This window comes from Anser cygnoides, chromosome 16, assembly GCF_040182565.1.
Source record: "Anser cygnoides isolate HZ-2024a breed goose chromosome 16, Taihu_goose_T2T_genome, whole genome shotgun sequence".
Taxonomy (NCBI): Eukaryota; Metazoa; Chordata; class Aves; order Anseriformes; family Anatidae; genus Anser; species Anser cygnoides.
In genome coordinates this window covers 7327674-7350390 of record NC_089888.1, presented here as the reverse complement: position 1 = coordinate 7350390, position 22717 = coordinate 7327674, and the positions used below count along the sequence as shown (strand labels likewise).

Here is a 22717-nt window from a genome sequence, read left to right as displayed (position 1 = left end):
TTCATGAGCATAGCTGAAGAATTGGTGCTAGGAGCACTGGCCCCATTTACAAGGGCCTCGTTTCTGCCTCATTGATATTCCTCTATAAGGAGAGTAATTCTGCTTCAAACAAGGAATCAAGAATCAATCCGGGTGTAAAGCAGGTATGAGCAGAGCAGACTCGTGCTCTTCACCCAAAGTGGCAGCTCAAAACCCTTGCCTTTCTCCCTACCAAATGCAGTGTGTGCTTTATAATTACATATGCGAATCCTCGCTCACCTGAGGTTCAAGTTTGCAGCACCGTTTCCCATCACTCACTTAATTCAAAGAGCAAGAGCAGTTACGCGCCCCCCACCCTGCCTTTATTTTTCAAACTGAATTGTTTCGGTGGTAGCTTGGTTGTCAGCTTGTAAGTCTATAAAGCAGTTTTCTACCAGCTGGAAATCCAACATGCTACATGAATACATAACAGTGCCTAACCAAGAAGGTTTGTAATTCAGTAATTAGCTGTAATTAATGAACACAAAGTGAAGACTCATTTACAGTTTAAATTATCACATTAGCTCCTGTCACCCTCTATGTACACAAAACAGCAGGAATTCAATTATTTTTATTCTTCAAAGCTAATTTAAAATTTAAGGAATGCCATTACATGAAATAATAGGTAGGAAATGTAATAGAAATCGCTGAGAACAGTTGGCCGTCCTTAGAATGGAAGGAAAAAAATGCTATCAGTGACGATTTGGAAATGTTGTTTCATCTGTGAACAGATGAAGGATTGAAATCTAAGCTCTTTTCAGTGTATTTAAAAAGAAAGCGAGTTTGGTGGTTGCTAAGTCTTTGTGCAGGGAGAGCCATTGTGCATAATTGTAAAAGCAGTTGATACTGATAATGCTGTTGATAGTAACATGATGACAGCATGGAAATGCTCACACCATTATCTTTAATGGGGCTGAGTCGATTGCAACAGCATCGAGCCCCTGTAATATTCACCAATCTTAGTTGTGAAACTTCAGCCTAGCAGGCCTTAAGTAATTGTCACTTTGCAATCTGCCTATAGTTTGTGTGTGTACGTATGTCTATGTAAAATGCTTTCATTGTGCTTTTAAACCCACCATGATGCTTCTCACTGCAGCTGCCACTGATTTTTTTCTCACACAGTTCAATAACAAGAGAATTCCAAACCCATCGGATGCCACTTCTGTAGCTCCCACATATCTGCATTACAGCCCCTATTTTTTTGTTCTTTTTTTCTTTTTCCTTATTCAGTTGCCTTTTCATTCTAAATAGGCCACTAGAAGCTACACCGTCTAATTTTTCATAGGTGATCGACTGCTGAGTTGTGGGTTTACGTAGACAGAGGGAAGGTAGCGATAAGCCAAAGAGAGAGGATTCTATTAGGGAAATGCAGCAGTAATTAATGAATCCTGCCAGTAATTGGGAAGGTGTAAGCCTCTGTAATATCGTAATGATAGTCATCCGTTCTGTGCATCCCCCATCACTCTGAACGATCCCTCATCGTCTCTGTGATCTCAGACACTTAGCCATGCAAATCTTCCTGACAGGACTCTATGTCTTTGTCTCCCTAATTGGACAGTATAGAGTTGTTTATGGATATTGCAGACATTTAGACCTCAGTTGGAGGTTGTTCAAAAATCGTTAGCAAAGTTGCCTTAACAGCATTGTCAAATATTTATTCCCCTGTTTCAATATCTGTTTTTAACCCAGGCATGGTTTGCGATAGAATTAACATTTTGAAGATGCACTCTCTTGTTCTGGGCTCTGTTTGAGATTGTTATTAAGACATTTTCCTATGGAAAAGGGAAAAACAACAACAAAAATCTACCATAAAGCATCATTTCTCAAGGATAAAACATGAGATTTTAGGGCAAATGTGCTGCTTTTTTTTTTTTTTTTTTAATACCATTTCCATGGGGAAATATTAAGAATGCTGACAAAGGCGGTTCCACTTACAAAAATTACAGGAAGCTTATGGGGTAAAAATTCCAATTTAGTATAAGCCAAAATAAATGGAGAATAATCCCATTCACTATACCACTTCAAGTGAGATCAGATTAAGACTATACCACTTATATTAGAAAAGCTATGTCTTTTTCCTCGGTCAAGTCTTGGGGGGTTTAATTCTTGTATATGATCATTTAATGGTCATAAGAAAAATATATAATAAATGTATCTGATGTTGTGCTCTACCAGAACAGACTTTTATTTTCTTTAAAAAACTTTATATTGGGGGGATTTTGCAATTTTGTGCATAATGTATTTATAGTATATGGTTTGGGGGGGTTCTGAGCATGAGGAAATCTTCCAGAGCCCTAGACCGTGAGCACAAGAAGCAAAATTGAGTTTAAGAGAGCAGGCTGGAGATCAAAGACAATGGCCAGGACAGCCACAAATACTTGCGATTCAGAGTGTCAGGGAAAGAGATCAGACGGATCAGGCGACTGAATTTACTGTCCCTTGGTCATATGCCATTTTACTCAGACAAGTTGTCCCACAAATCAAGGGGACTATTTGCCCCAGTAAAAGCAGATCAGGTCTCTTCTTTATGTAACTACTAAATTAAGCCCCTAATGCAGCAAACAGTTAACTATGTGCTTGCTTCCTTTGCCAGCTTGTCTCATAGATTTCACAAGACTACTTATTCTAGCAAAGGTATTAATGTGTTTGTTATTTTTGATAAAACATCAATATTCAACTGGAATAAAACCAGAAAAAAATGCATACAAGATATTGCTAAAAACAATTAAAAGCTCACTTTGGCAATTTTTTTAACCCGACTCTATTTCCTTTACACAAATACAGGGTGCGAAAAATTCTCTTCGTGGGAATGTTTCTAGGAAGAATTTCTGAAAGTATTAATTTGCGCCTGTCTGGCAACTATCTTGAAAGCTGTTTGTAGTTTTGGAAATTATTCAGCCAGGGAGCAGTAGAAATGACACATTATAGAGTTGATTAATATAATAAATAGCAAATTACTGAAGGGGGAATAATCAAAGCTATAGTTGCAGTAAATATTTACCTTATCTGATTTCTCTCAGGTTATCCTAGAGTTTTAGGTACCTCCCACAATCAAACACAAAAGGTAAAGAAAACAAATTAAAACAAAAGTATTTGTAACCAAAGGGAAGGAGGAGATCTTTTTTTTTTTTTTTGTGAAAAAATCTCATATTTGCTCTAATTCTTTATTTAGCAAGCTCCCTTTTTCTTCTGTTAGTAGGTTTATTTTTGAAAAAGTTAATGTTCCCCTAAAACACTACTGATGTCATTTGTGAGATCATAAGTTTTTCACCTTTCTCCCTAAATTGCCAATGAAAACGTTGTGACACACAGGAAAAAAAATGCATCTCCTGACGGACGGAAAAGAGTCACTTGCCTGAATATGCAGTCAAGTGCAGCCACAACATCTGCCCTGTCCAACCCATGTTTTGCCATCCCTGAGCTCGCTGCAGGGACAGGGACAGGGGCTGAGGCAAGGATGCTCTGAGGCTGTCCCACCTCTTGGATATGCCGCACTCTGACCACAAAACCCGGTTTCCTCCAGCCTCAGCTGGATCCCAGGGCACAGGTACCAGGCTGACCGCAAATACCCCAGGTGCACCCTGAGTACAGCCGTTTCAGCTCTCCCATCCCTCATCTCCATTGGGGCCACCAGCTTTCCGTCCTGTTGTGCTGCCCGTCCAGGGGAATGGCACTGTAGGACAGGACTAGACTCTTCTGCCTGTGCTAGCTGTGGAAAAGCAAATTGTCTCCAGGAACTCTTATGCCTGCTAGAACCTTCTCCTCCAGAACATGAATATATTGCCATTTCATTTTTTTTTTTAATATATATACGCATACACATGTATATATTTAAAATCCCAGCTTTAGAAACTTATGTTGGTGCTGCAGTCTGACACTGAGTACAAGCTGCTGTGCAAAGTAATTGCCAAATGCTTACATAAACACATAAATAAGACAAATTTATTTTCATTATTCATATTTTTTGCCCTTTCTTTTCCTTTTTATTTATGCTTTAAACAAGAGTTACAGTAAATATTACGATAAAAAAAAATGCCTGCAGTGGACAGAAAGATGATCAAAAAGCCCTGATATAGAGCAATTCATGTTTCTTCTTTACAATCACTAACGAATCTTAACTTGAACCATGTTATGTTCCCATGTGAGTGATAAGCAATGATTTATTATGAAGTGTCACGAAATCGGAATGCCATACAGTGAGACATGAGCTAGTGGAAAATGTGTTCCCTGTTTCCCAGCCTCATTACTCAAAGATGCAGTGTCCCTTTCTCCAAGTCTAATTTACCTGGCTTTTCGAGGCACTCTGATAGCAAAGAAAACATAACCAGCAGTGAAATCCCTAATCCGGGCTGTGCCGTTCACCCACCAGCACCGCTAAGCACACTGCAATGACCGGGAAATTCAGAGCTAATGCTGTAGCAAACGTTTGTATCCCTAATGATGCTACCCCCAAAAGCAATTGCTTAGGATTATAGCATCCATTGCCTCATCAGTGCTGTCAGTGCATGAAGAGGAAATAAAACAGGCATCGTGGAGGAGACAAACAGAGAAGTTTTCTTTATGCTTTAGAGTTTCTCTGACTCTCTAATGATTCCCTTCTCCCCATGATCCTAATTCAAGTAACTGGCATGTGTTATATTCTGTAGATAAATCAGCAACAGAAGAGCATGTGCAGCTCTGGCATCACGACGTAGGTGATTTACTTGTAGTGTACTGAGCACACTGGTTTGGTTTTTAAGGTGGGAATTTGCGTTTTAAGTGATTCCTCACAAAGAAAGGGAAGCCAGTACATTGCACACTAATTCATGTCAGCAGCCCTTTTGCTTTCTGCAAAAAATAACCCAGACAGACGTAGCCTCGGATTTTAAGTGTTTTCTAAATGTTTCTTTAAAGGCCCTGATCCTGAAAACACTTGAGCTCAGCCAAGTCACTGGTGTATGTAGGTGCATCTTCCTAAGTAAAGCTCAAGAGCTGGGGGTGCTTCTGCTCTGCCGCAGAAATGAGGAATGGAAGCAGGAGCCTTTCCTAGGAGGCATGGTTTGAGTGGGCTGGGCATGTCCTGGAGCAGCCAGACGGCTGCCCTGGCACCTCAGTATTTTTCTGGGAAGGCAAAGACTCTGTCCTTAAAAAAAAAAACTTTTATCCAAGAATATAGATTTAATCAGACCAGATTTACTTGCCAGCAGTATCAGTTTCTGCTTCAAAACGTGATCCCATTCCACCATGACAAAATTGCATAGGAGACCTGAAAGTTAAACTGAACAGAATAAACTTGAGAACAAATTTATGTCCTGCAACTTCTTTCACATGAAAATTTTTTTCCTATATCTAGGCATGTTACAACTAGTTCAGTCTGTCTTAAGGCTATAGTCGCGGTTGTTTTTCTTGCAGAAAATGTGGAAATCATCAGAAGAAAATTAACCAGAACTCATCCTTGTCTGAAAGGCTGTGAGACTCACAAATTTCAAAAATCTTTTTTTCTAAAGAAATGCTTTATACGGAATCTTTGTGAAGTACAATCCAGCGAGCAGTTGTCTCGCAGCACTGACAATGTCTGCTGTTCCCGAGGAGGCTGTGTGTGATGTACCATTCTGAAATATTGTCAGCAAGCCTGCAAATACGAAGGCACTTTCATAGCAAGGCAGGGATGAAAGGGAAGAGGTTTGGGTTTGCTTTTTTGTTTCGCTTTGTTTCTCAGTTCTAATAAAACATACCATTGTGCTCTTAACTTCTCCTCTCCTGTTTTGTTCAGGGGAGAAAGGGAATGCAACTCTCCTACAGATGGTTGTGGTGTCCGGGGGTGGGGGGAAGAGGTACAAATTCCTTTCCAGAGGTGTTTGTTTTAGCCAGTGACAAGTTATGGGAAATATCAAAATAGTTCTGAAAGCAGAGAGAGGAACTCAGCATCTCCCTGCTCTCTGGCACCTTTTACTCCAGCCACGAATCCAGCGATTGTAACGGCACAGCTTGGTAAGTGGGCTGGGGAGAAATCCCACCGCGACAGCCTCCAGTGTAAGGATCAAGAAATTCTCTTCAGAACTGAAAAAATGTGGGGTTAGTCTAACCAGGAGCTACATCACGAGGCAGTTGAGGAATTATGCAGCAGTTGAGTAAACACTTGCAGAGGACAATTCGGCCTTTTTAAGTCCCCAAATTACTTGGGGAAATCTCGCTTTCAGTGACCTGCCAGCACATCCTGACACCCACCCAGCTTTACCTTCACAAGTCTTGGACGTGAACCCAGCTCCTTCCACTGCCAGCGTCTGGACAGTTGGACCATAACCGCCTTGTCTTATCTGCTGTAAATCCACTTTTTTCAAGGTGCATTACAAAAGCTATTTCTCTTCTGGGATCCATACAGGTGGCATTTTAAAATGTAGCAAGCACCCTAGTCTACAGAACCTGCTTGTCACTGAAAATGACACAGTTTGCATGTGACCTGTAATGACAGTTGCTAGTTGAAAAGAAACCAGAAATTCAGCTATATCTTCCACACTTTGGTTGCAGCTGCCATCAACTAAATCTCTCTCCAAGGGCAGATGGTGCCCTGTACAATGAACAATTTAATCTTTAGCAAATAGAGAAACTTTGCCAAAAAATCCACATTTTTTCCCTCCAAGAATAGGCTGTCAATAATGTGCTCTCAAATACATTGTGATTTGATGACTATACTTTATTTATAAGAAAGAAAAAAAAAAAAGAAAAAAAAGAAAACAACAACAACAACATGTTCTCTCTTTATTCTTTGCCTTTACAAGCCTGTGATCCTTCCGGATAACTCTGTACTGGGTGTGTGTGTGTGCACTAGTAATTAGGAGGGGCTGGTTCAGTGTCAGGCTATTTCTTTGTGCCTCTAAGATGCGACAGGTATTCCTCTTTGTTCCTGACCTCACGTATCCCACGTCACTCCGAGGACCAAGATGAGATCAGGGGTGAATCCTGGCCTTTTGCAACACGAGACAAATCCCACGCTTTCCATGAGCCCAGGATTTCCCCATACGTCTGTGAAAACATGGGGAGTTGCAGCCCCCAGTCTTAACTCTGACTCAGTCTAACAACAACAACAAAAACCCTCTTCTCGCTGATGTTTTCCAGCCTCAATCCCCCCCAGTCTGAGGCATGGCACAGTCCCACGGGCAGTTTGATGGTCTCATGTGGAGGGAAGACCGCGGCTGTCTTTGGGCCGAGTGTCTCACTGCTCCTTGCTTTCACACCCTCCCGGATCCTTTTCTAGTCACTTGCAGAAGAAACTGCCTGCCCTCTGGGGAGAGCTCTGGCTAATGGATGTCAGCATTTTCGTGAGCTGTGTTGTTCAGGTGGATTTGGAGGATCTAGCTGTATTTGCTCAGGGACATCTGGTAACCCCGGCGAGCTGGGCACGGCTGCACACACTCAGTAGCTCTGACTGGGCTGTGTCTTGTCTGGAAATTTATATATATACTCTCCCATATAAAGGGACATTTGTTTATATACATATATACATACGTATATATATATATAGCATATAATGCATATGTAGAGGGATTCTTGCATCTCCCTGAGGTGTCAGTGGCATGCCTGGTTCACACACGTGTGTGCACCGACACATCCCCAAAATGTCAGCATTAGTGTACCTGCACTGCCCAGCCGTGGTGTTTGGTAGGGTCAGCCCGCAGCTGCCCGCAGAGCCAGATAACTGCATTTGCTGCACCGTGCACGCTGCAAATTGGCACATGGTTAAGGGTCTTCCTCAACCCGGGTCACAGCTAAGAAACTGAAGGCATACAAAACTTCCTGCGCGGATGTCAGAAGCTTCTGAAAAGAAGGAACTCAGAAAATGAAGGTTTTCTTTTTGGTGGATTTTAACGAGATCTTTCCTTTATACCCCAACTGTTGGAGCAGGCCAGCTGATGCAAGTCACACAACTTCACCGACCTCCTGCAGCAAGGTGTTTCACAACAGCTGCAAATGGGAGCTCTGGTGAACTTGCTACTGAAGTCCAGAGGCCTTTTATTTGCCTTTGGCCTTAGCCTCTTAACAAAGTATCCCCAACAAAGAGATTTCTGAGACAAGTAGAACTTAATGGCTTCAAGTTTTTATTAAATGTAGCTTCCACCATCCCAGACAATGCGGTCTCGAAATTCCTCCACCTGGGCGTTATTCTGCATTCAGCAGACACACCCCAGGAACATCTGAGCTACAGCCCACATTTCTTTTTCCATTATCTTGTCCCGCATTCTCACAAGCTTAGATCATGGGACAGAAACGCATTGTACAACAAAGGAGACCTGTCTCGCACCCTCCTCTCTGAGTGGCTGATGGCACAGGCTGAATACACAAAGTTTGCTGCGTCCTGCACACCAGGGTCTCAGGGACCTGCCGGTGGGTCGGGCTGGTGGGGTCCCCTCTCCCTGCACCCTGCTATTGGATGCCAGGGAGCAGCTGCCTGCAACCTCTGTGCCCTGCACAGCACAGCTTCTTGGCACAGCACCCTTCAGCACAGAGCACATTAGGGCCCCCTTCCTACGAGCATCACATGGGGCCTGTGCTTGGGTTTGGGTGGGTGCTGCACCCTCTGCAAGAACAAAGAAGAGCAGAAAGTATTAGATTTCACAAGGGTTATTCTTACCTCTCTCAAAATGCTTTGCTTTCCTGTTCAAGTGTGTTTTCTGAAATAAATATGTTCTATTTATTTATTTAATGTGCTGTTAAATGACCTTCTGGAAAGCTATTCCTGCCGCAAGGCTTTAAAATGGATGGGCAGGCACAACTTAGAGAGCATGCTCCTTACAGTCAGGATGAATCATTTGAGTAGTTACTGTTTAGATTGATATAATTTTAGTTATAATTATGGGTAACGAGAACGCATTTAGAGTCTGTAATATTGTAATTCAGGGCAAGAGGAGTCCTAAATGAAAAAAAATATACCCAGATTTACTTTTTGTCCCTGTCTAGGTATTGTGTATGTGAGGATGATCTTCAAGGGATAGATTTTCTGCTGCTGTAAAAATCTAGCAAAAGTAGGTCAAAAATGACATCTAGAGATAACATGTTTGGTAACCACAAAGGGACTGTCTGCGCCTTTCCATTTGGCCTTTTAGGAGTCCCGCAATTTATTACTATAGGTACAGCTGCAGCACGAAAAGGTTTTGAGACTGTGGACTTTGGTTGGTGGATGACAGATACATATTGTCATTTCTAATATCCCCCTAAGCTAATAGAGGATGATAAAATGATATTAGCAAAGATCTGGGGGAAAGAAAATATATAAAATAAGATCATTGTAAGCACATGGACCTGCCGTCATCTGACTGGATCTAGGGTAGCATCAGACCTCTGGCAATGCCACTGAAGTGGCCAACGCTCTCCTGCAGACCCCAAAAAGCAAACTACGGCAGCAAACCCCAAGCAAAGGACTTGGGAAGACATTCTTGAGGACATTCTTGAGACTGCCTGCTTCAGAAGTTTCACAGCTGTGTTTTTACAGCGAGGTTTGAAGGAGGCAAGGGTAGCCGTGCCGTGGCTGAGGAGCGGGACGGTGTTTGTGAGTCCTGGCACATCCACGTTGCAAGAGATGCAACTTTTTCCTTCTGTTGATGGCTTGATAATTAATGTTAAATAAAAGCAAAGCTTCAGTATCTGCATCTGGTATTTCACATATGCTGCGCAAGGCCAGCATAATGAACACCCTCCGTTGCATTTTCACGATGTAATTTAAATGGTGGAGTTTTCTTTATGGAACAGGTTGAGCTACTTTACAATAAATGCCCAGAAAGCACCAATCTTTGCTCATCGAGTGCTATTTGAACACCAGGCTGCCGTGCCCTAGACTGCAAGTGACAAACTCTCCACATGCTCCCTGAATCTCTTAGAGACTTGATAATGAAATACATAAACTACGACCCTTATTGATCAGGCCTCCAACTAATTAATTTCCCAAAGTCCCGTCCCAGCCTGCAGTGACAACAATGCAAAAAGATAAAATAAATAAATAAACAAATAAAACCAAAGGATGGAGCCTTTGGTTGGGCAAAAGACCTGGGGGTGAAGTACTAACCCCAGTGAAATCAATGCCAATCCCAATTGATTTCAGTCACGCATGGATGTCACCATTAGTCAAGTGTACGGAAGCCGAGCCCCAGAAGTTTACACAATGGTCACAAACAGCTTTTAGAGCAGTGAGAAACTAAATATTACTAAGCTGATTTCGCTGCTGGTCTAGCACAGAAGTTTAAGACCTTCCTCTAGACAAAGTGAAAAAGAAAAGGAGGCAGGAGGCTGTCAGGCTTCTCAGTTCTCCAGTCCAAGCCCTGGATAAATATTTCCCACTGGCAGGGAACCAGTGCTCTGCCGTTACTTTGCTTCAAACCAAGCCTCCTGCCCAGACTTAGCACTTTCAGTAACACTACATGCTGCTTTATTGTCCTAATGGCGTTCAGGAGGCAGAACTGAATTAATCGAGAGTTATTGCTCCCACACCGACCTGCTCACCGCAGCCCCTAACTCTGCCTGTGCAGGACCAGGAGCAGCCCCGGGTGTTTCCCACACCCATCCCTCAGGCAGGTGCTCTGCCATCAGAGCTCGGTAGGAGCCCAAGGTAGGAGCTCAATGCCGTGTCACAGGGGGCTTTCCATCCTGGAGAGGGCTGCAAAACCCACTCCGAAAGGTAAAAAGTCAACTGCCTGTGACATCACTGCAGGCTGTGCTCAGACCATTTGCAGGGGGCGAGCCTGCAGCTGTGAACTTGGCCGTGGGAGCAGCGCCAGCTCACACCACGGCTGTGCTTCGGCTCCAGGCTTTACAACAGCAAGGCTTCTGGATGGCTTTAAAACTTGATCAAGGTGTAAACTGACACAGCTTTGTCCTTTTGCAGTGAAAAATAATAGCTTTGCAAAGTGCAAATTGCTCTGGAGCGTTACCTCTGAAACCTAAAGACAACATTTTAAAGTGTCAACATGGATTGCTTTTAATATTTTTTAAGTGGGAATAATGATCTAAGGTATTCGCCACAGTTTCAGATGGACTTCCATGCATTCTCAGGTGCCAAAAAAATCTCTACATTTAGCTGCCAAACCTCTTCTTTCCTTCCAACAGTTTCTCCATAGCAGGTCTGGGTTGCCAATGCAAAACTCAGCATCACTGTGAAAACTGAAAGGGTGAAGATATTGTAAAACAAACCAGATTAAAAGCTAAATAACAAGGACTCAATAGACTTTTCTGTTTTCATATGGAATTTTTTTGAAAAGCTGGGTTTATTTTACTTTAAATAAAGCTACTACTGAATTTCCAGTTGCTCTAGCTGGCATACTGGGAACACACCTCAGGATTTGAGTTGTGTTTGCTGAAATGTGCATGCCCTTGAACAGATAGTATATTTTTCAGTAACATATTTCTCTTTGCCAGCCTCTTTGCCCATTGCTGGTCTTTTTTTTTTTTTTCCCTGTGCTCTCTCCAGATTGACTTTCACTCTACTTATTGCCTGACTCATTTCTCACCTTATTTTTTCCCCTCACTCTCTCTCTTTTTTTTTTTTTTCTTTTCCCCTACTGCTTTTCTCGGTATCTTTCCCCCAGGTTATGAGCAAAACAGAACTTAACTTTGGGCTGAACTTTTAAACCCACATCTTGAATGAAATAACACAAGCACCCTCCATCTCTGTGTGGAAGTAACTTCACAACTAGAGCCACTTTGCACTTTTAGTCCCTGCAGAACAGGAAAGGTCCACACGGAAGAACAGCAGCTCATGGTGCTGGGGAGGGGAGGTGCCACAACGACCACAAATACCACAGCAATAGTCCAGGAATTTAAGCACAATGTGGGTACCAAGGTGTCCAGTTCACCCTGAGGGTTTCAGAGCAGATTCTTGACCAGTTGTAAAATGAGACTCTTTGTATTGACCAGGTTTAGGTAACACGAGGGAAAAGCAGAGACGCATAGTAACACACCCACAGGACTCGGCAGACCTGCATCAGCTGGAGCTTACCCTCTAATCCCAGCATCGTTATAGGCTTAAGGAGCTGGGGGTTTCTTCCCTCTTCTGTGTCCTTGCCTTTTTGCGAGCCTATGGGCAGACAATGTAAAGCAAAGCTGACTCAGTTCCAGAATTTCTCTTGATAAAAAAGTCCATATTCAATAAAATCTGGACTCGTGATTAAAAGCCTGGTAACACTAGTTACTCTTCTTCTGCTTGCAGGACAAATGCCTTAGTTCCAGCTCTCCAGCCCAGGCTTCCCGCACCCAGCCCGTCTCCGCACGTCACTCCAATCCTGACATTGAACTCACAGCAACCCGGACCGAGAAGACTGCCAAAAAAACTCCAGCTATTCTTCTTCATCCTCACTAACAATTTGGTAATGAAGTATTGATTTCCACTCCCCTGCTTATGGACGATATTAGATTTTCATTGATAAACTGCACTGGGGCTGTCTGGTCTCCACTGTCCCTTTTTGCTGTCACTAAAACAAAGTGCCACTGAAGTAAGATAATGACTGGGAACATTGATGTACTTATTTCGTCAATTTGTAACACTTGACAGGAAAAAAAAAAAATCTTCATAGTTTAATGTCCAAGTGTGCTACGCAAGATGCAGTCACATTGGAAGCTTTACTTTTCATGGTAATGTCCATTTCCTATTTATAACCCCTTTGGGATAGTTTGTCTAAAGGAAATGTTTCTATTCAGTGCAGCTATTACTGTTGCACCTGGGTTGCCCAATCCAGTCATTGCACTAGGGATCAATACATCACCGTAAGTACAAGAATTATTAAGTTAAAACAGATTCTGAGCCAAAAAACCTCTGAACAATGTTAATCTTCTGTGCAAGTTGTTCAAATAGTTATGCTTAACCATGTTGCTGCCAAAGATTTGTTTAAAATGGATTATTTTCAGTTTGTTTTATTCCTCAGATATATATATATATTTAAATCTCCATTACGGTTTATGACAAGACATGCGATGGAGTGATTTTTAACAAAAGTACTATTGTTAGATTATTGAACATTATATGAATATAGGTATATCTATATATAAATATCACTATATAAATATCTATATATAGATATAAGAGAATAAAGTACAATTCCTTTCTCAGTTAGGTAGGTGTAAATCTGATTATCTCTGTTGGAGTCAATGGAATCACTTTGGATTTACGTACCACAGACGAGATCAGAATCTGGTCCGCGCGCTGTCCCCCTGCTCGTGCATTTTGCCTGGACCACGCATCCTTCTGCAAGTCAGCTGGGACCTGGTGGGAAGGGGGCTGAGAAGACGGCGATTTTGGATTTGTGCTTGTAACTTTTTTCATTAAAACTTTGAGGTCCCAATTTTAATTTGTGGAATATTCACGTTAATAATGAGATCTAATTAAGACATCCATTAAAAGCCCGTTAAAGTTAATTTAACGTAAAAATTCCAATAGAACTGTATTAGATTTTCTCCATTAAATTAACGTTATGGATTTTTAACGGATGTCTTAATTATATATTATTATTAACGGGAATACTGTATTACACAGATTAAAATCGGGTCCCGAGTCAACTCGCAAAATCTTCCCGGATACGCTAATGACACGAGCCCCACGTTACCTAGTGCACTGTTTGGAAAACCAGGCGCAGCCCTGCTTAGTCCAGCTGAGCATTTCCTTGCAACTCAAGCAACCTCCAGTAGACAAATCCATCTCTGCATTTAACGATGAACTTTCCCCAGTCTCGAGGGGAAAATAAGTCTGGATCCAGTTGTAAACACTACTCCATTACAAATGAAATATTCAAAGTATGCTAGGCACAATTTGAGAATAGGATCTTTCTCATAGAAGAGAGGGCTTTGGGGTGTCTTTTACTCTTATTTTATTTTAGACATTCAAGAATAAAACTGAAGCGGAGCGTTCACAAAATCAGGCTAAACACTATTACCCTATTCCCTACTGCTTGTGCAGAAGGGCCGTTTTTGGCAATGTTTGGGAAATTTTGACATGATCCCTAAACTCAACATGGAGGAGAAAAAAAAGGCCCTTCTTATTTACCTCCTAGGGAAAGTGTTGCCCTTATGCCACATATAATAGCAAATTGCTTTTTTTATGGCATGCATAACCTAGATGGGAAAAAATATGGCGCTTGAGGGAAGGAGGGAAAAAGTAAATGAAGTTCCAGGAATGTCATTCTGAAGTAATGAGGCATGGACAGAAAATATACCCCTCACATCATCGGATTGAGATGGCAGTCGAAATAGCTTCATTGAAGTGTCAGCACTCATCCATCAATCAATCATCCACAAGGAAAAATAGCGACAGTACAACGGGGCGGCTTTTATGGGATTTACTCATGGGCATAGGGAATAGCAGCTCAAATGTAGTTCTGACATGAAAAGCAAGGTGCTGATATTATTTTTTATGATGGGAGGATCATAAAGTGAATTGAGAACAGTGAGGTCTGTCTTTGCTTAACCTATTCAACTGGAAATGAACGGAGCTCAACTGGAAACGAGCAGAGCCTTCAGATGGGTTAAGATTGAAGCCTGCACCATGCTGAGCGCCGTCCATTGACAACAAAATTCTATTAAAGCAAAATCAATGCATTAGCATCAAGCTCCTCAGACGCTGTTAAATTGCACGGCCCAGTTCAGAGTTATTAAGTGAAGTTACACAAGGTGAGGGCCTGCAGCACAGGCCCAAAGGCAGCACCATTACAAAATGCCTCCCGGGAGAAACCGTGAGCCATTCTCCATCCCTTCTCCTTTCCCAAGCTTTTATACACTCCAGAAAAAACAACAACAACAAAAAAAGTTGTATCATTCTGGCATCCCCCCCAGCCCATGGCATTTGGAGCTGGGGCTCCTCAGGGTACCTGCTGCTCAGTTCTGGCAGCAGGGAGGCTTTCCTGGTGCCTGTAGCAGGTATGGGGTGTGCTCATGGTGAAGGATGGAAACAGCATCCCACGCTCTGCCCCTAGCCGTGCTGTGCTGGCCCCTGGGGCCCTTGGGGCTGGAAAGCTCCAGGTTTTGTGCAGGGCTGCTCCCCCCGCACAGGGCTGGCCCACCCAGCACCTTGCTTTGCTCAAGAAGCTTTGCTCCAGCACAGGCAAGTGCAGGAACAGATACTTATTTAAAAATCCAGCCACAAACCTTTATTACACAGTGCTAAACCTTGATTATTTTGCCTGCATCACTGTCCTCTGGGAACATTTTAGATACACATTTGAATTAAGTGATTCTTTTTTTTTTTTTTTTTTTTTTTACAATAAGGTATAAAAAAAAAGAAAACGTACGTCTCTCCTCTCTCTTTCTCTGTATGAAACTGGATGAGTTGATAGTTTATCTGTCATATAAATCAGGTAACATAGAAAATCATTGCATCTTTTCTCTGTCGTATCTACTCAATATCTATCGTTCTGACTTTTATTCTTATTGGAGATCATCAAAACATTAATTAAAAGCCTGGTGATCAAACAGCCGAATATTTATGATTCACATCCTTGCTTATTAACAAGTGGCATATTGATACACCACATATCCAAGCTGTTTATGCTCCTGCACTGCAATAAAGCAGTAAGAATTGTTACCCTTATACACTGCTTTGAGAGATTTATTCAGAAACCGGAGCTCCCTTCCTGGTCAAAATAAGCCATATCACCTTAAAAATATGTATTTTATTTTAAAAGGAAGAGAAAAAATTAGCATCTCTTTGGAGCCCAATATATAAGAATTTCAGTATATCAGTCTCAGGTGTTTTTTCCAGGCCTTTATTATTTCAGCTGAGAGGGAGAAGGACACTTAACTTTAAAAATGGCTGTCATTAGTGCAATAATAATTGTTGGTTTAAAAAAAAAAAAAATCTTTGAGAATCTGCTAACAAACCTACCCAGTAATTACTTGTCAATGCAACTTCATCATGATTTTTATTACCTACTTGTAAAAGTATTTACAAGTCTGACCTTCCGAGCTTTTTTAGAGATCAGGGAGGATAAAACAAGTCATTTTAAAAATCAATAATTATATATTAACACGATAGGGGTTGAGGCCTTCCAAGCCAGCTTTACAGGCTATTGTATCAACTCACACACATCCACAGGGCGATGATTGCTTTCCTAATTTTTGGTCTTTTTTCCTTCCTTAATCATATTTTGATAAAGTGCCCTATTTATTGGCCAATACCAAGCCCTTTATGCCCTGGGGCAGTTCCTCAAGCAGAGGGGACGGTGGCGGTGGGGACCGAGGGCTGCAGGCCCGGTTGGGCATTGCACAGGGAGCAAAGCATGCTCTGTGCCAGGCAGGGCTGAGCCCAGCAGAAACGCAAAAGGAACCAGGTTTGGGCCTGGGGCAGCCTCTGGCAAGCACTGCCCACAGGGGGTTTGCTTTCCGGGGAACTGCTCCCTGCTAATTACTGACGGTGTGATCCTGCCTGCTGCAGCGGCCTCCCGTGAGGGCACGTGTGGGTAAACGCATGGCAAAGGACAGCAAAAATAATTCACTGTGGACGTTTCCTCCCAGCTCCGCCAGGCTCTGCATGGTGGCTGGGGCCAGGCTGGGCAGAGGTCGTGTCCCCATGCCCACCCCTGTCCCTGTCCCCATCCCTGTCCCTGTCCCCTCTCCTCCTGCACTGTAACTCTCCTGCTGGTCACAGTGCTCCTGCTAGGTGGAGGCGTCTCTGTCACACAGGGCTTTTGTCTTCTCAAACAGATATACGACGCAATTTATATTTAAAATTCTCTCTATAAAGACAGTATTGATCACAGATTCCCAATCAATACATTGCAATTACAACAGGCTTTAAAGGCCATCTGTCCCCAAGCAAGAGAACTGATATAACCACCGCTATCTATTTTGAAAAAGTGCTACTGGTATGTGCCCACCTCCCTGCACAAGCTGACGTATCGTTTTTGCTCCCAGAAGCCGTGTTTGGGAGCTGCACAGCACTGTAATTCCTCTTTGCTGGCCCCCCACAGGGAGACCAGAGACCGGCTTCTCTTTGGGTTTCGGAGCCATGACAGGGGCAATGACACCCAGCTTCGCTGGCCGCTTCTCCTGCTCCCTCTCACAACTCATCCCGCAGGTTGCCACTTTCTTTTTTCCCCAGATTATCTCCTGTAGAAAATGATCAGCCAGATGTTATCAAATTTCACTAAAGCAAATAACTTTTCAGGAACACTACCAAAGAGTTTGAGGTGGCCACTGGCAGGCGCAAAGTGAGTCTTTTTTAATGTATGACGCGCTGGACCACAAAGACAGCAGTGTTTTGAGACTTATAATTAAGGAATAAAATGGCACACATCTAGAGGTAGATTTCAATTCACATTTCATCAAATTGGGAAACTACTTCATCAGCAGCTGACGTCAGTGTAAGTCCTGTTGATGGCACCGCATGAGCCGCTAAGGACACATCCCAGAAAGAAATGCTGCCTGGATTTCCCTTTTTCTTCTTTTCTTAATTAATTACTGCAGTAATTATTTCACACAAGCGTGCAGAATTTAGGATTTTGTTCTCCAGCTCTCTTCAAAAGGAAAACGAGAGAATACAGAAATAAGGAGTGCTTTTCGGTGATAACAGGAGCCTGCAGACAGACCTTGGCACATGGCTGTGTGCCAGGCGCAAAGGCCAGATTCTGAATTCGCCTACTCCGGTGTAAATCCGGAGTAACTTCCTTGAATTCGGTTTATTTACGCAGATCTAAACACAGCCCTCACTGTCCTAACCTTGGATTCCTAGCATGTTTAGATGGTTTTGAAAACAACTTCAGCAAACAGTCCCGAGCTCCGTGCAGATTAAATCGGAGGCACAGTCTGCACTTCAGAAGTTTTATAGTTGTGTCAGGGAAGTGATTGCAAAACTTTGTTATTGATGTGACTCGGCTGGTAGAAGTCCTAATGTAAAAACAGTTGTATCGCTATAAAGCACTTTATACTGGTACAGCTTATTTTGCTTTGCTGGACCACTTTTATACCAGTACAAGCACTTTTATCCCAGTGTACTTCAGCCTACACCAGTGGCCATTTGTTGTTTTAACTATGCCGGCAAAAATGTTACAAGTAGACAAAGTTTATGACACTGCTGTTCCTTGTGCTCAAGTGTCTGTACAATATTTTCTTTGAGAGCATTTTAAAAAGTAAAACAGCTGTACCACTGGATTTAGCTGCAGCGTAATAAACCTCCAGTTCATCTTCACTCTCAGCTCATGAAATGTCTTCAGGCCTTTGTAAAAAGCCCTGTTCGAGACACCAGATTAAATACTAATCCTAGCAGGTCATGCATCTCTACTTGAGTTCATACCATCGAGCTCTGCAAACTTCTTTTTTTCACTTTTTTTTGGCTTTAAGTAAAGACAACAAATTGTTTCCTTAGTCTTCTTAGATGAGATAGCAGAAAAAAAAGATCACCATTTGAAAACGAAAATGAAAATAAAATCAAAATGCAGCTGCGTTATAATGCAACGATGGCATGCTCTTGAAACCCACATCCACACGTGGGCCCCAGGGGAAGGGGGGGGTGGGGGGGGGGGGGGGGGGGGTGCAGCCCTCAAACATCCATGCAATTATGCAATTGTCTCAGGTGTGACAGATTTGTATGGGCAATGTTTCCACTTACCCACTGGGCCACGTACCGGTCAAAAATTACATGTCTGCATATATCCAGGCAGAAGTGCAGCTACAGACCTGCCCCCTGCACACACACATATGTACCTGTGCACACAGCGGCACCCTACACCACTACGTGTGCACGTGTGTCTACAACAGGCATCGATTCCGCGGCTGACGTAGCAGCTGGGCACTTGGCACCGAGCGAACAGCAGCTCTCTTCAGGACGTACAATGCCGTGTTTTGGCTTTACAATGCAGCAAATGCTGGAATGTGCAATACAGGTTGCAAAAGCTGACAAGCTAAACAGTTCTTATTTGGCTCAGGGTACTTAACTGTCATATGTCTCTGGTACAATATGCCCTTTTGTCTAGTGCTCAGGCACCACTTATTAATCCTTTCCTTTGTTGTTGTTCTTTTTTTTTTTTTTTATTTCTCCTTCTGTGCATTTGTTTTGGTTTTTATTATCTTGAATATGTCAGCATGAATCATAAGAGATCCATCCCCACTTTAAATAGAGCATAGTTGGCCATTATAGTAAATCTGACAGTTTTGCCCTGCCCCGATGCTTGTGGTATGTGGTAAGTTTGTTACTGGCAGCATCTCCAGGTTACTTACGTGACCCGTGGTGTTAGTTCTAGACTTCCGTTTCATAAAATAAAATATAATAAAATGAATCAAAAACTCATTTCTCTTTAAAAATGTATATATTACAAACAGCAAAAAGGAAAGATTAAACACATTTTTTTTATATATTAACAACACAAATGGGACTCCTTTCAAAGAGGACTCACGGTGACTTTATCTGTAGAATGTTTCAGTGCTTATGCACTCATTTTGTAACAAGTGCATGCTGTATAGACTATATTGCCTGTATACTTAGATGGCGGGGGGGCCAAGCTGCTTTCCGTTGTGCACTGCAGCTTGTTTGGATGAAAAGTTACGCCTTTGATGCATTTTTATACTGTACATATTTGTATATATTAACTATATTGCCATGTTATGAACACAGATTTTGTTATATTTGCTTGTTTCTGTTTCCTACAAAAATTGGTCCATGACGGGGGATTTTTTTTTTTTTTTGTATAGAAAATATGCTTGTAATTTTTGTTTGTTTGTTTCCTTGGTCATCATCTTTTAATGGTTCATAAAGGAATTAGGGATGAGTTTTTGGAGGAACTGTGAGAAGCAAGTCTGTGTTTGCATGAGACCTGCCCAATTGCTGGCTATAATGGGGGGCGGGGGGAAGAGGGGAAATCTGAGTCAAGTTTTGCTTTTAAAGCATGCTTAGTCCCATGGGAAAACTCATACATGTACAATTATTCTCTTTGTATTTTATCTAATAGTGCCTGAATTTTTTTTTAATGTCTTCTTGGAGGAACAATTCATAATTGTCAAAATTTGAAACATTAGCTTAATTTTGTTTTCATGACCTCTCATTTCTCCTCCTTATTTATTTTGTTGCTGTTTATAATGGGCCCCAAGGCCATTTCTGACATTGCAGTGTTCTTCTTCCACATTAAGGATGTTTTTAAAATTACTAAGATTATTGAGCCAACAGGCTGTTTTAATCAAAACCATGTTTCACTTGGTTTTGATGATTATGAATGGTCCTTACAATGGAAAAAGCCCTTTCTTCTGGGAGGATTGTACCACCTAGTGGCCCAATAGATCCATCACAGATCTGCATCTTCCCAGTATTTGCTGTCTTGCTCAAAGCCTAGCTGGCAATTTTGCTTCAAATTATTTGCTTATTACAACTAACTTAAACTAAACAAATTGAAAATGTTAATGGTATTTTTTTCTTTGGTTGATTGCTAAATAAATTCGTATAATTTATACTAGAAGAGATTACTGCTTTTATTGTTTTGGGTTTCCCCAAACCAATTATTAACAATCAGGACTATGTATCTCATTAAATTTAAATCAGGTCAAACCTATTTATCTAAGGCCTTTTCTGATTTACAGGAAGACGCCTGTATTCCAGTGCATTTAAGATGTATTTCTGTGTATGATTTTGCAGCATAGAAATCTATCAACAGTGATTTTTTGTTCTTTATTTTTATCATTGCAAATACATTGTAAAAAAAAAAAAAATCCCTCAACTTTACCACAAAAAAAACCATTACTTTTTATGCCCAGGGATTTTTTTTAATAAAATCACTGCAGTTTTAGAACTGTAATTAAAGCCCTGAATAATAGATCACACATCTTTATCTGTTGTATTTAAAAGGAAAAAAAATAGCCCAAACTGTTCACATAATCCTGAATGCCTCATTTCCATAAAAAAGGTTTCTATACATATATTATTTACATTTTTAAACATGGTAATTCTTTCCTTTGTGGCATAAAATGTCTCTTTTCCACTGCAGCTATTGGAAAGCGACTGCTCACATCTGAAATGTTATCGTAATTTGCATCAGGAAACCCAACTGCAGACATTAAGGACTTGGGTGTGTTCAATTATGATTTTGCTGGAGGCTGTCCCTCATTTTAATGCTGCACTCATTGAACTACCTTTCTGAAATCTAGCTGATATGGTTCACCATAGACATGCTTCACAACATCATTAGCTTTGCAAATGGCTTCATTTCAGTCAATGCAGACTTCAGTTTTGGCCAATTGTAAAATGGAAATTTGAAAAGGAAAAAAAAAAAAAAACAGATGCACTTAAAACATGAAAAGAATTATTTATATGATAAAAAATATATTTAGATTTTCAAAGCACAAAACTGAACAGAAGTGCTCTTTTTATGCTTTCTGAAGATGTTACTGTTAAAAGTCTTTCTACATCAGGCTTAATAAATCTGTAATGACATTTGATGGATTGATTTTTGTGTGGGTTTTTCTTTTCTTTCTTTCCTTTTTCCACCCTTTCTTTCTCTACAGAGAAAGAAAAAGACTGACCTGGAGAGACTGTGGGAGTAAAAACCACAGGAATGTGCCTGTTTCAGTAAAACTCATGAATGATTTCTAGCAGCCTCCCTTCCCTTAAATAATAATCATTAAAAAAAAAAAAAAAGAAAAGAAGAAAAAAGAAAAAAGAAAAATCTAACAACACCACCCTGCGTTCGTTTCTACACATCCTTTTCGCTCCCTCATCTGGCTCCTCTGACCACTCCATGCCTGGGTTATTTATGATGTAATCTACAGCGAGGCATTGGGCTGCTGTCACACAAATTCAAGGCTCGCTAGCCATAAACCAGGCATGATTGAGATACCAAATACCCTTCTCTCAAGTGCTCCACCTCAGACGGATGGCTCTGTTTAACACTTAGTTTCCCTAAGTACTCCCTCGCTCCCCGTAACGCTCCCTCCGAACCGGGCGATGCCTCACGCGCCGAGTTCAGGAGCTGGCGCTGCTGCCGCACCACCATCAGCTGTTATTTACTGCAGATGAGGCAAAGCCAGCCGTGGTAGAGATTCCCAAGCCTTGTACTCATTAAATTTTGATGGGTACAGGATCACCTGTTAGCCGTGTTTAATTGCCACCTCTCCTCCTCGGGGTGATAAAAGAGGAGACGAGCGTAGCACCCACCTGGAGCCACCCTGCCAGCTGTGTGGTGGCAGCAACGCCACCCCTGGGCGCTGCTAGCTGTCCCCAAGCCATCCCAAAACCAACCCCAAGCCATCCCCCAACCATCCCCAAGCCAAGCCCTGCTCAGGGGCTGGCCCAGTCCAGCGTGGCAGGCAGGAGCCAGCAGGCACCGTCATCCCTCCCTTCTTCCTCAGCCGTCCCCACCGCCCAAAGCCAACCCACCTCCACCCGCCACCCTCTCACCTGCAGCCCAAAGGGACCATCCCGCACCCAGGGGCCGGGGGGTAAGAGCCACCCTTCCTCTTCTACACGCCGGGTAGTTTGTTAGCGAACACACTTAAGAGTCAGTGCCTTGGATCCTGCAATACAGACCTTTTTTTAAGTGATTTTTTTTTTTTTTTAAGGAATATATTGCACACATTTCAAGAAACCCCTCTAGGGTAAAATAAAAAATATATATAGATGGCTAAAATAACAAATGAATCATAAAACTTAGAGATGGAAAAGGACTATTAGATCATCCAATTTATCTTGCTGTCTGCCAATACAGGTTTGTTCCCTGCAGACCGCTCCCCAGGGCTTTGTCTCGCCTTTCTGACTTAACTCCAGCACGCAGGG

At 42.0% G+C, this 22717-nt stretch overlaps 1 protein-coding gene and 1 long non-coding RNA gene across 4 annotated transcripts in view; one reads left to right on the top strand and one right to left on the bottom strand.

The window, feature by feature from the left end:
* The window catches only part of TSHZ2 (teashirt zinc finger homeobox 2), a 230221-nt gene extending 208837 nt beyond the window's left edge, over nucleotides 1–21384 (top strand). For 2 of the 3 annotated variants that reach the window (XM_013190287.3, XM_013190269.3), the window contains exon 3: nucleotides 12191–21384. In XM_013190287.3, coding sequence (XP_013045741.2) covers nucleotides 12191–12192 — 2 coding nt within the window. In that variant the 3' untranslated portion in view covers nucleotides 12193–21384. The remainder of the gene's footprint in view (nucleotides 1–12190) is intronic. The other variant, XR_007166444.2, reaches the window with a different exon arrangement.
* On the bottom strand, nucleotides 1332–13258 carry LOC106041714 (uncharacterized). The gene is made up of 3 exons (XR_001210639.3): nucleotides 13151–13258; nucleotides 11981–12058; nucleotides 1332–11145 (listed from the first exon to the last, which is right to left on the bottom strand). It is a non-coding gene; the product is annotated as an uncharacterized lncRNA (long non-coding RNA).
* Nucleotides 21385–22717: the final 1333 nt, after the last annotated feature.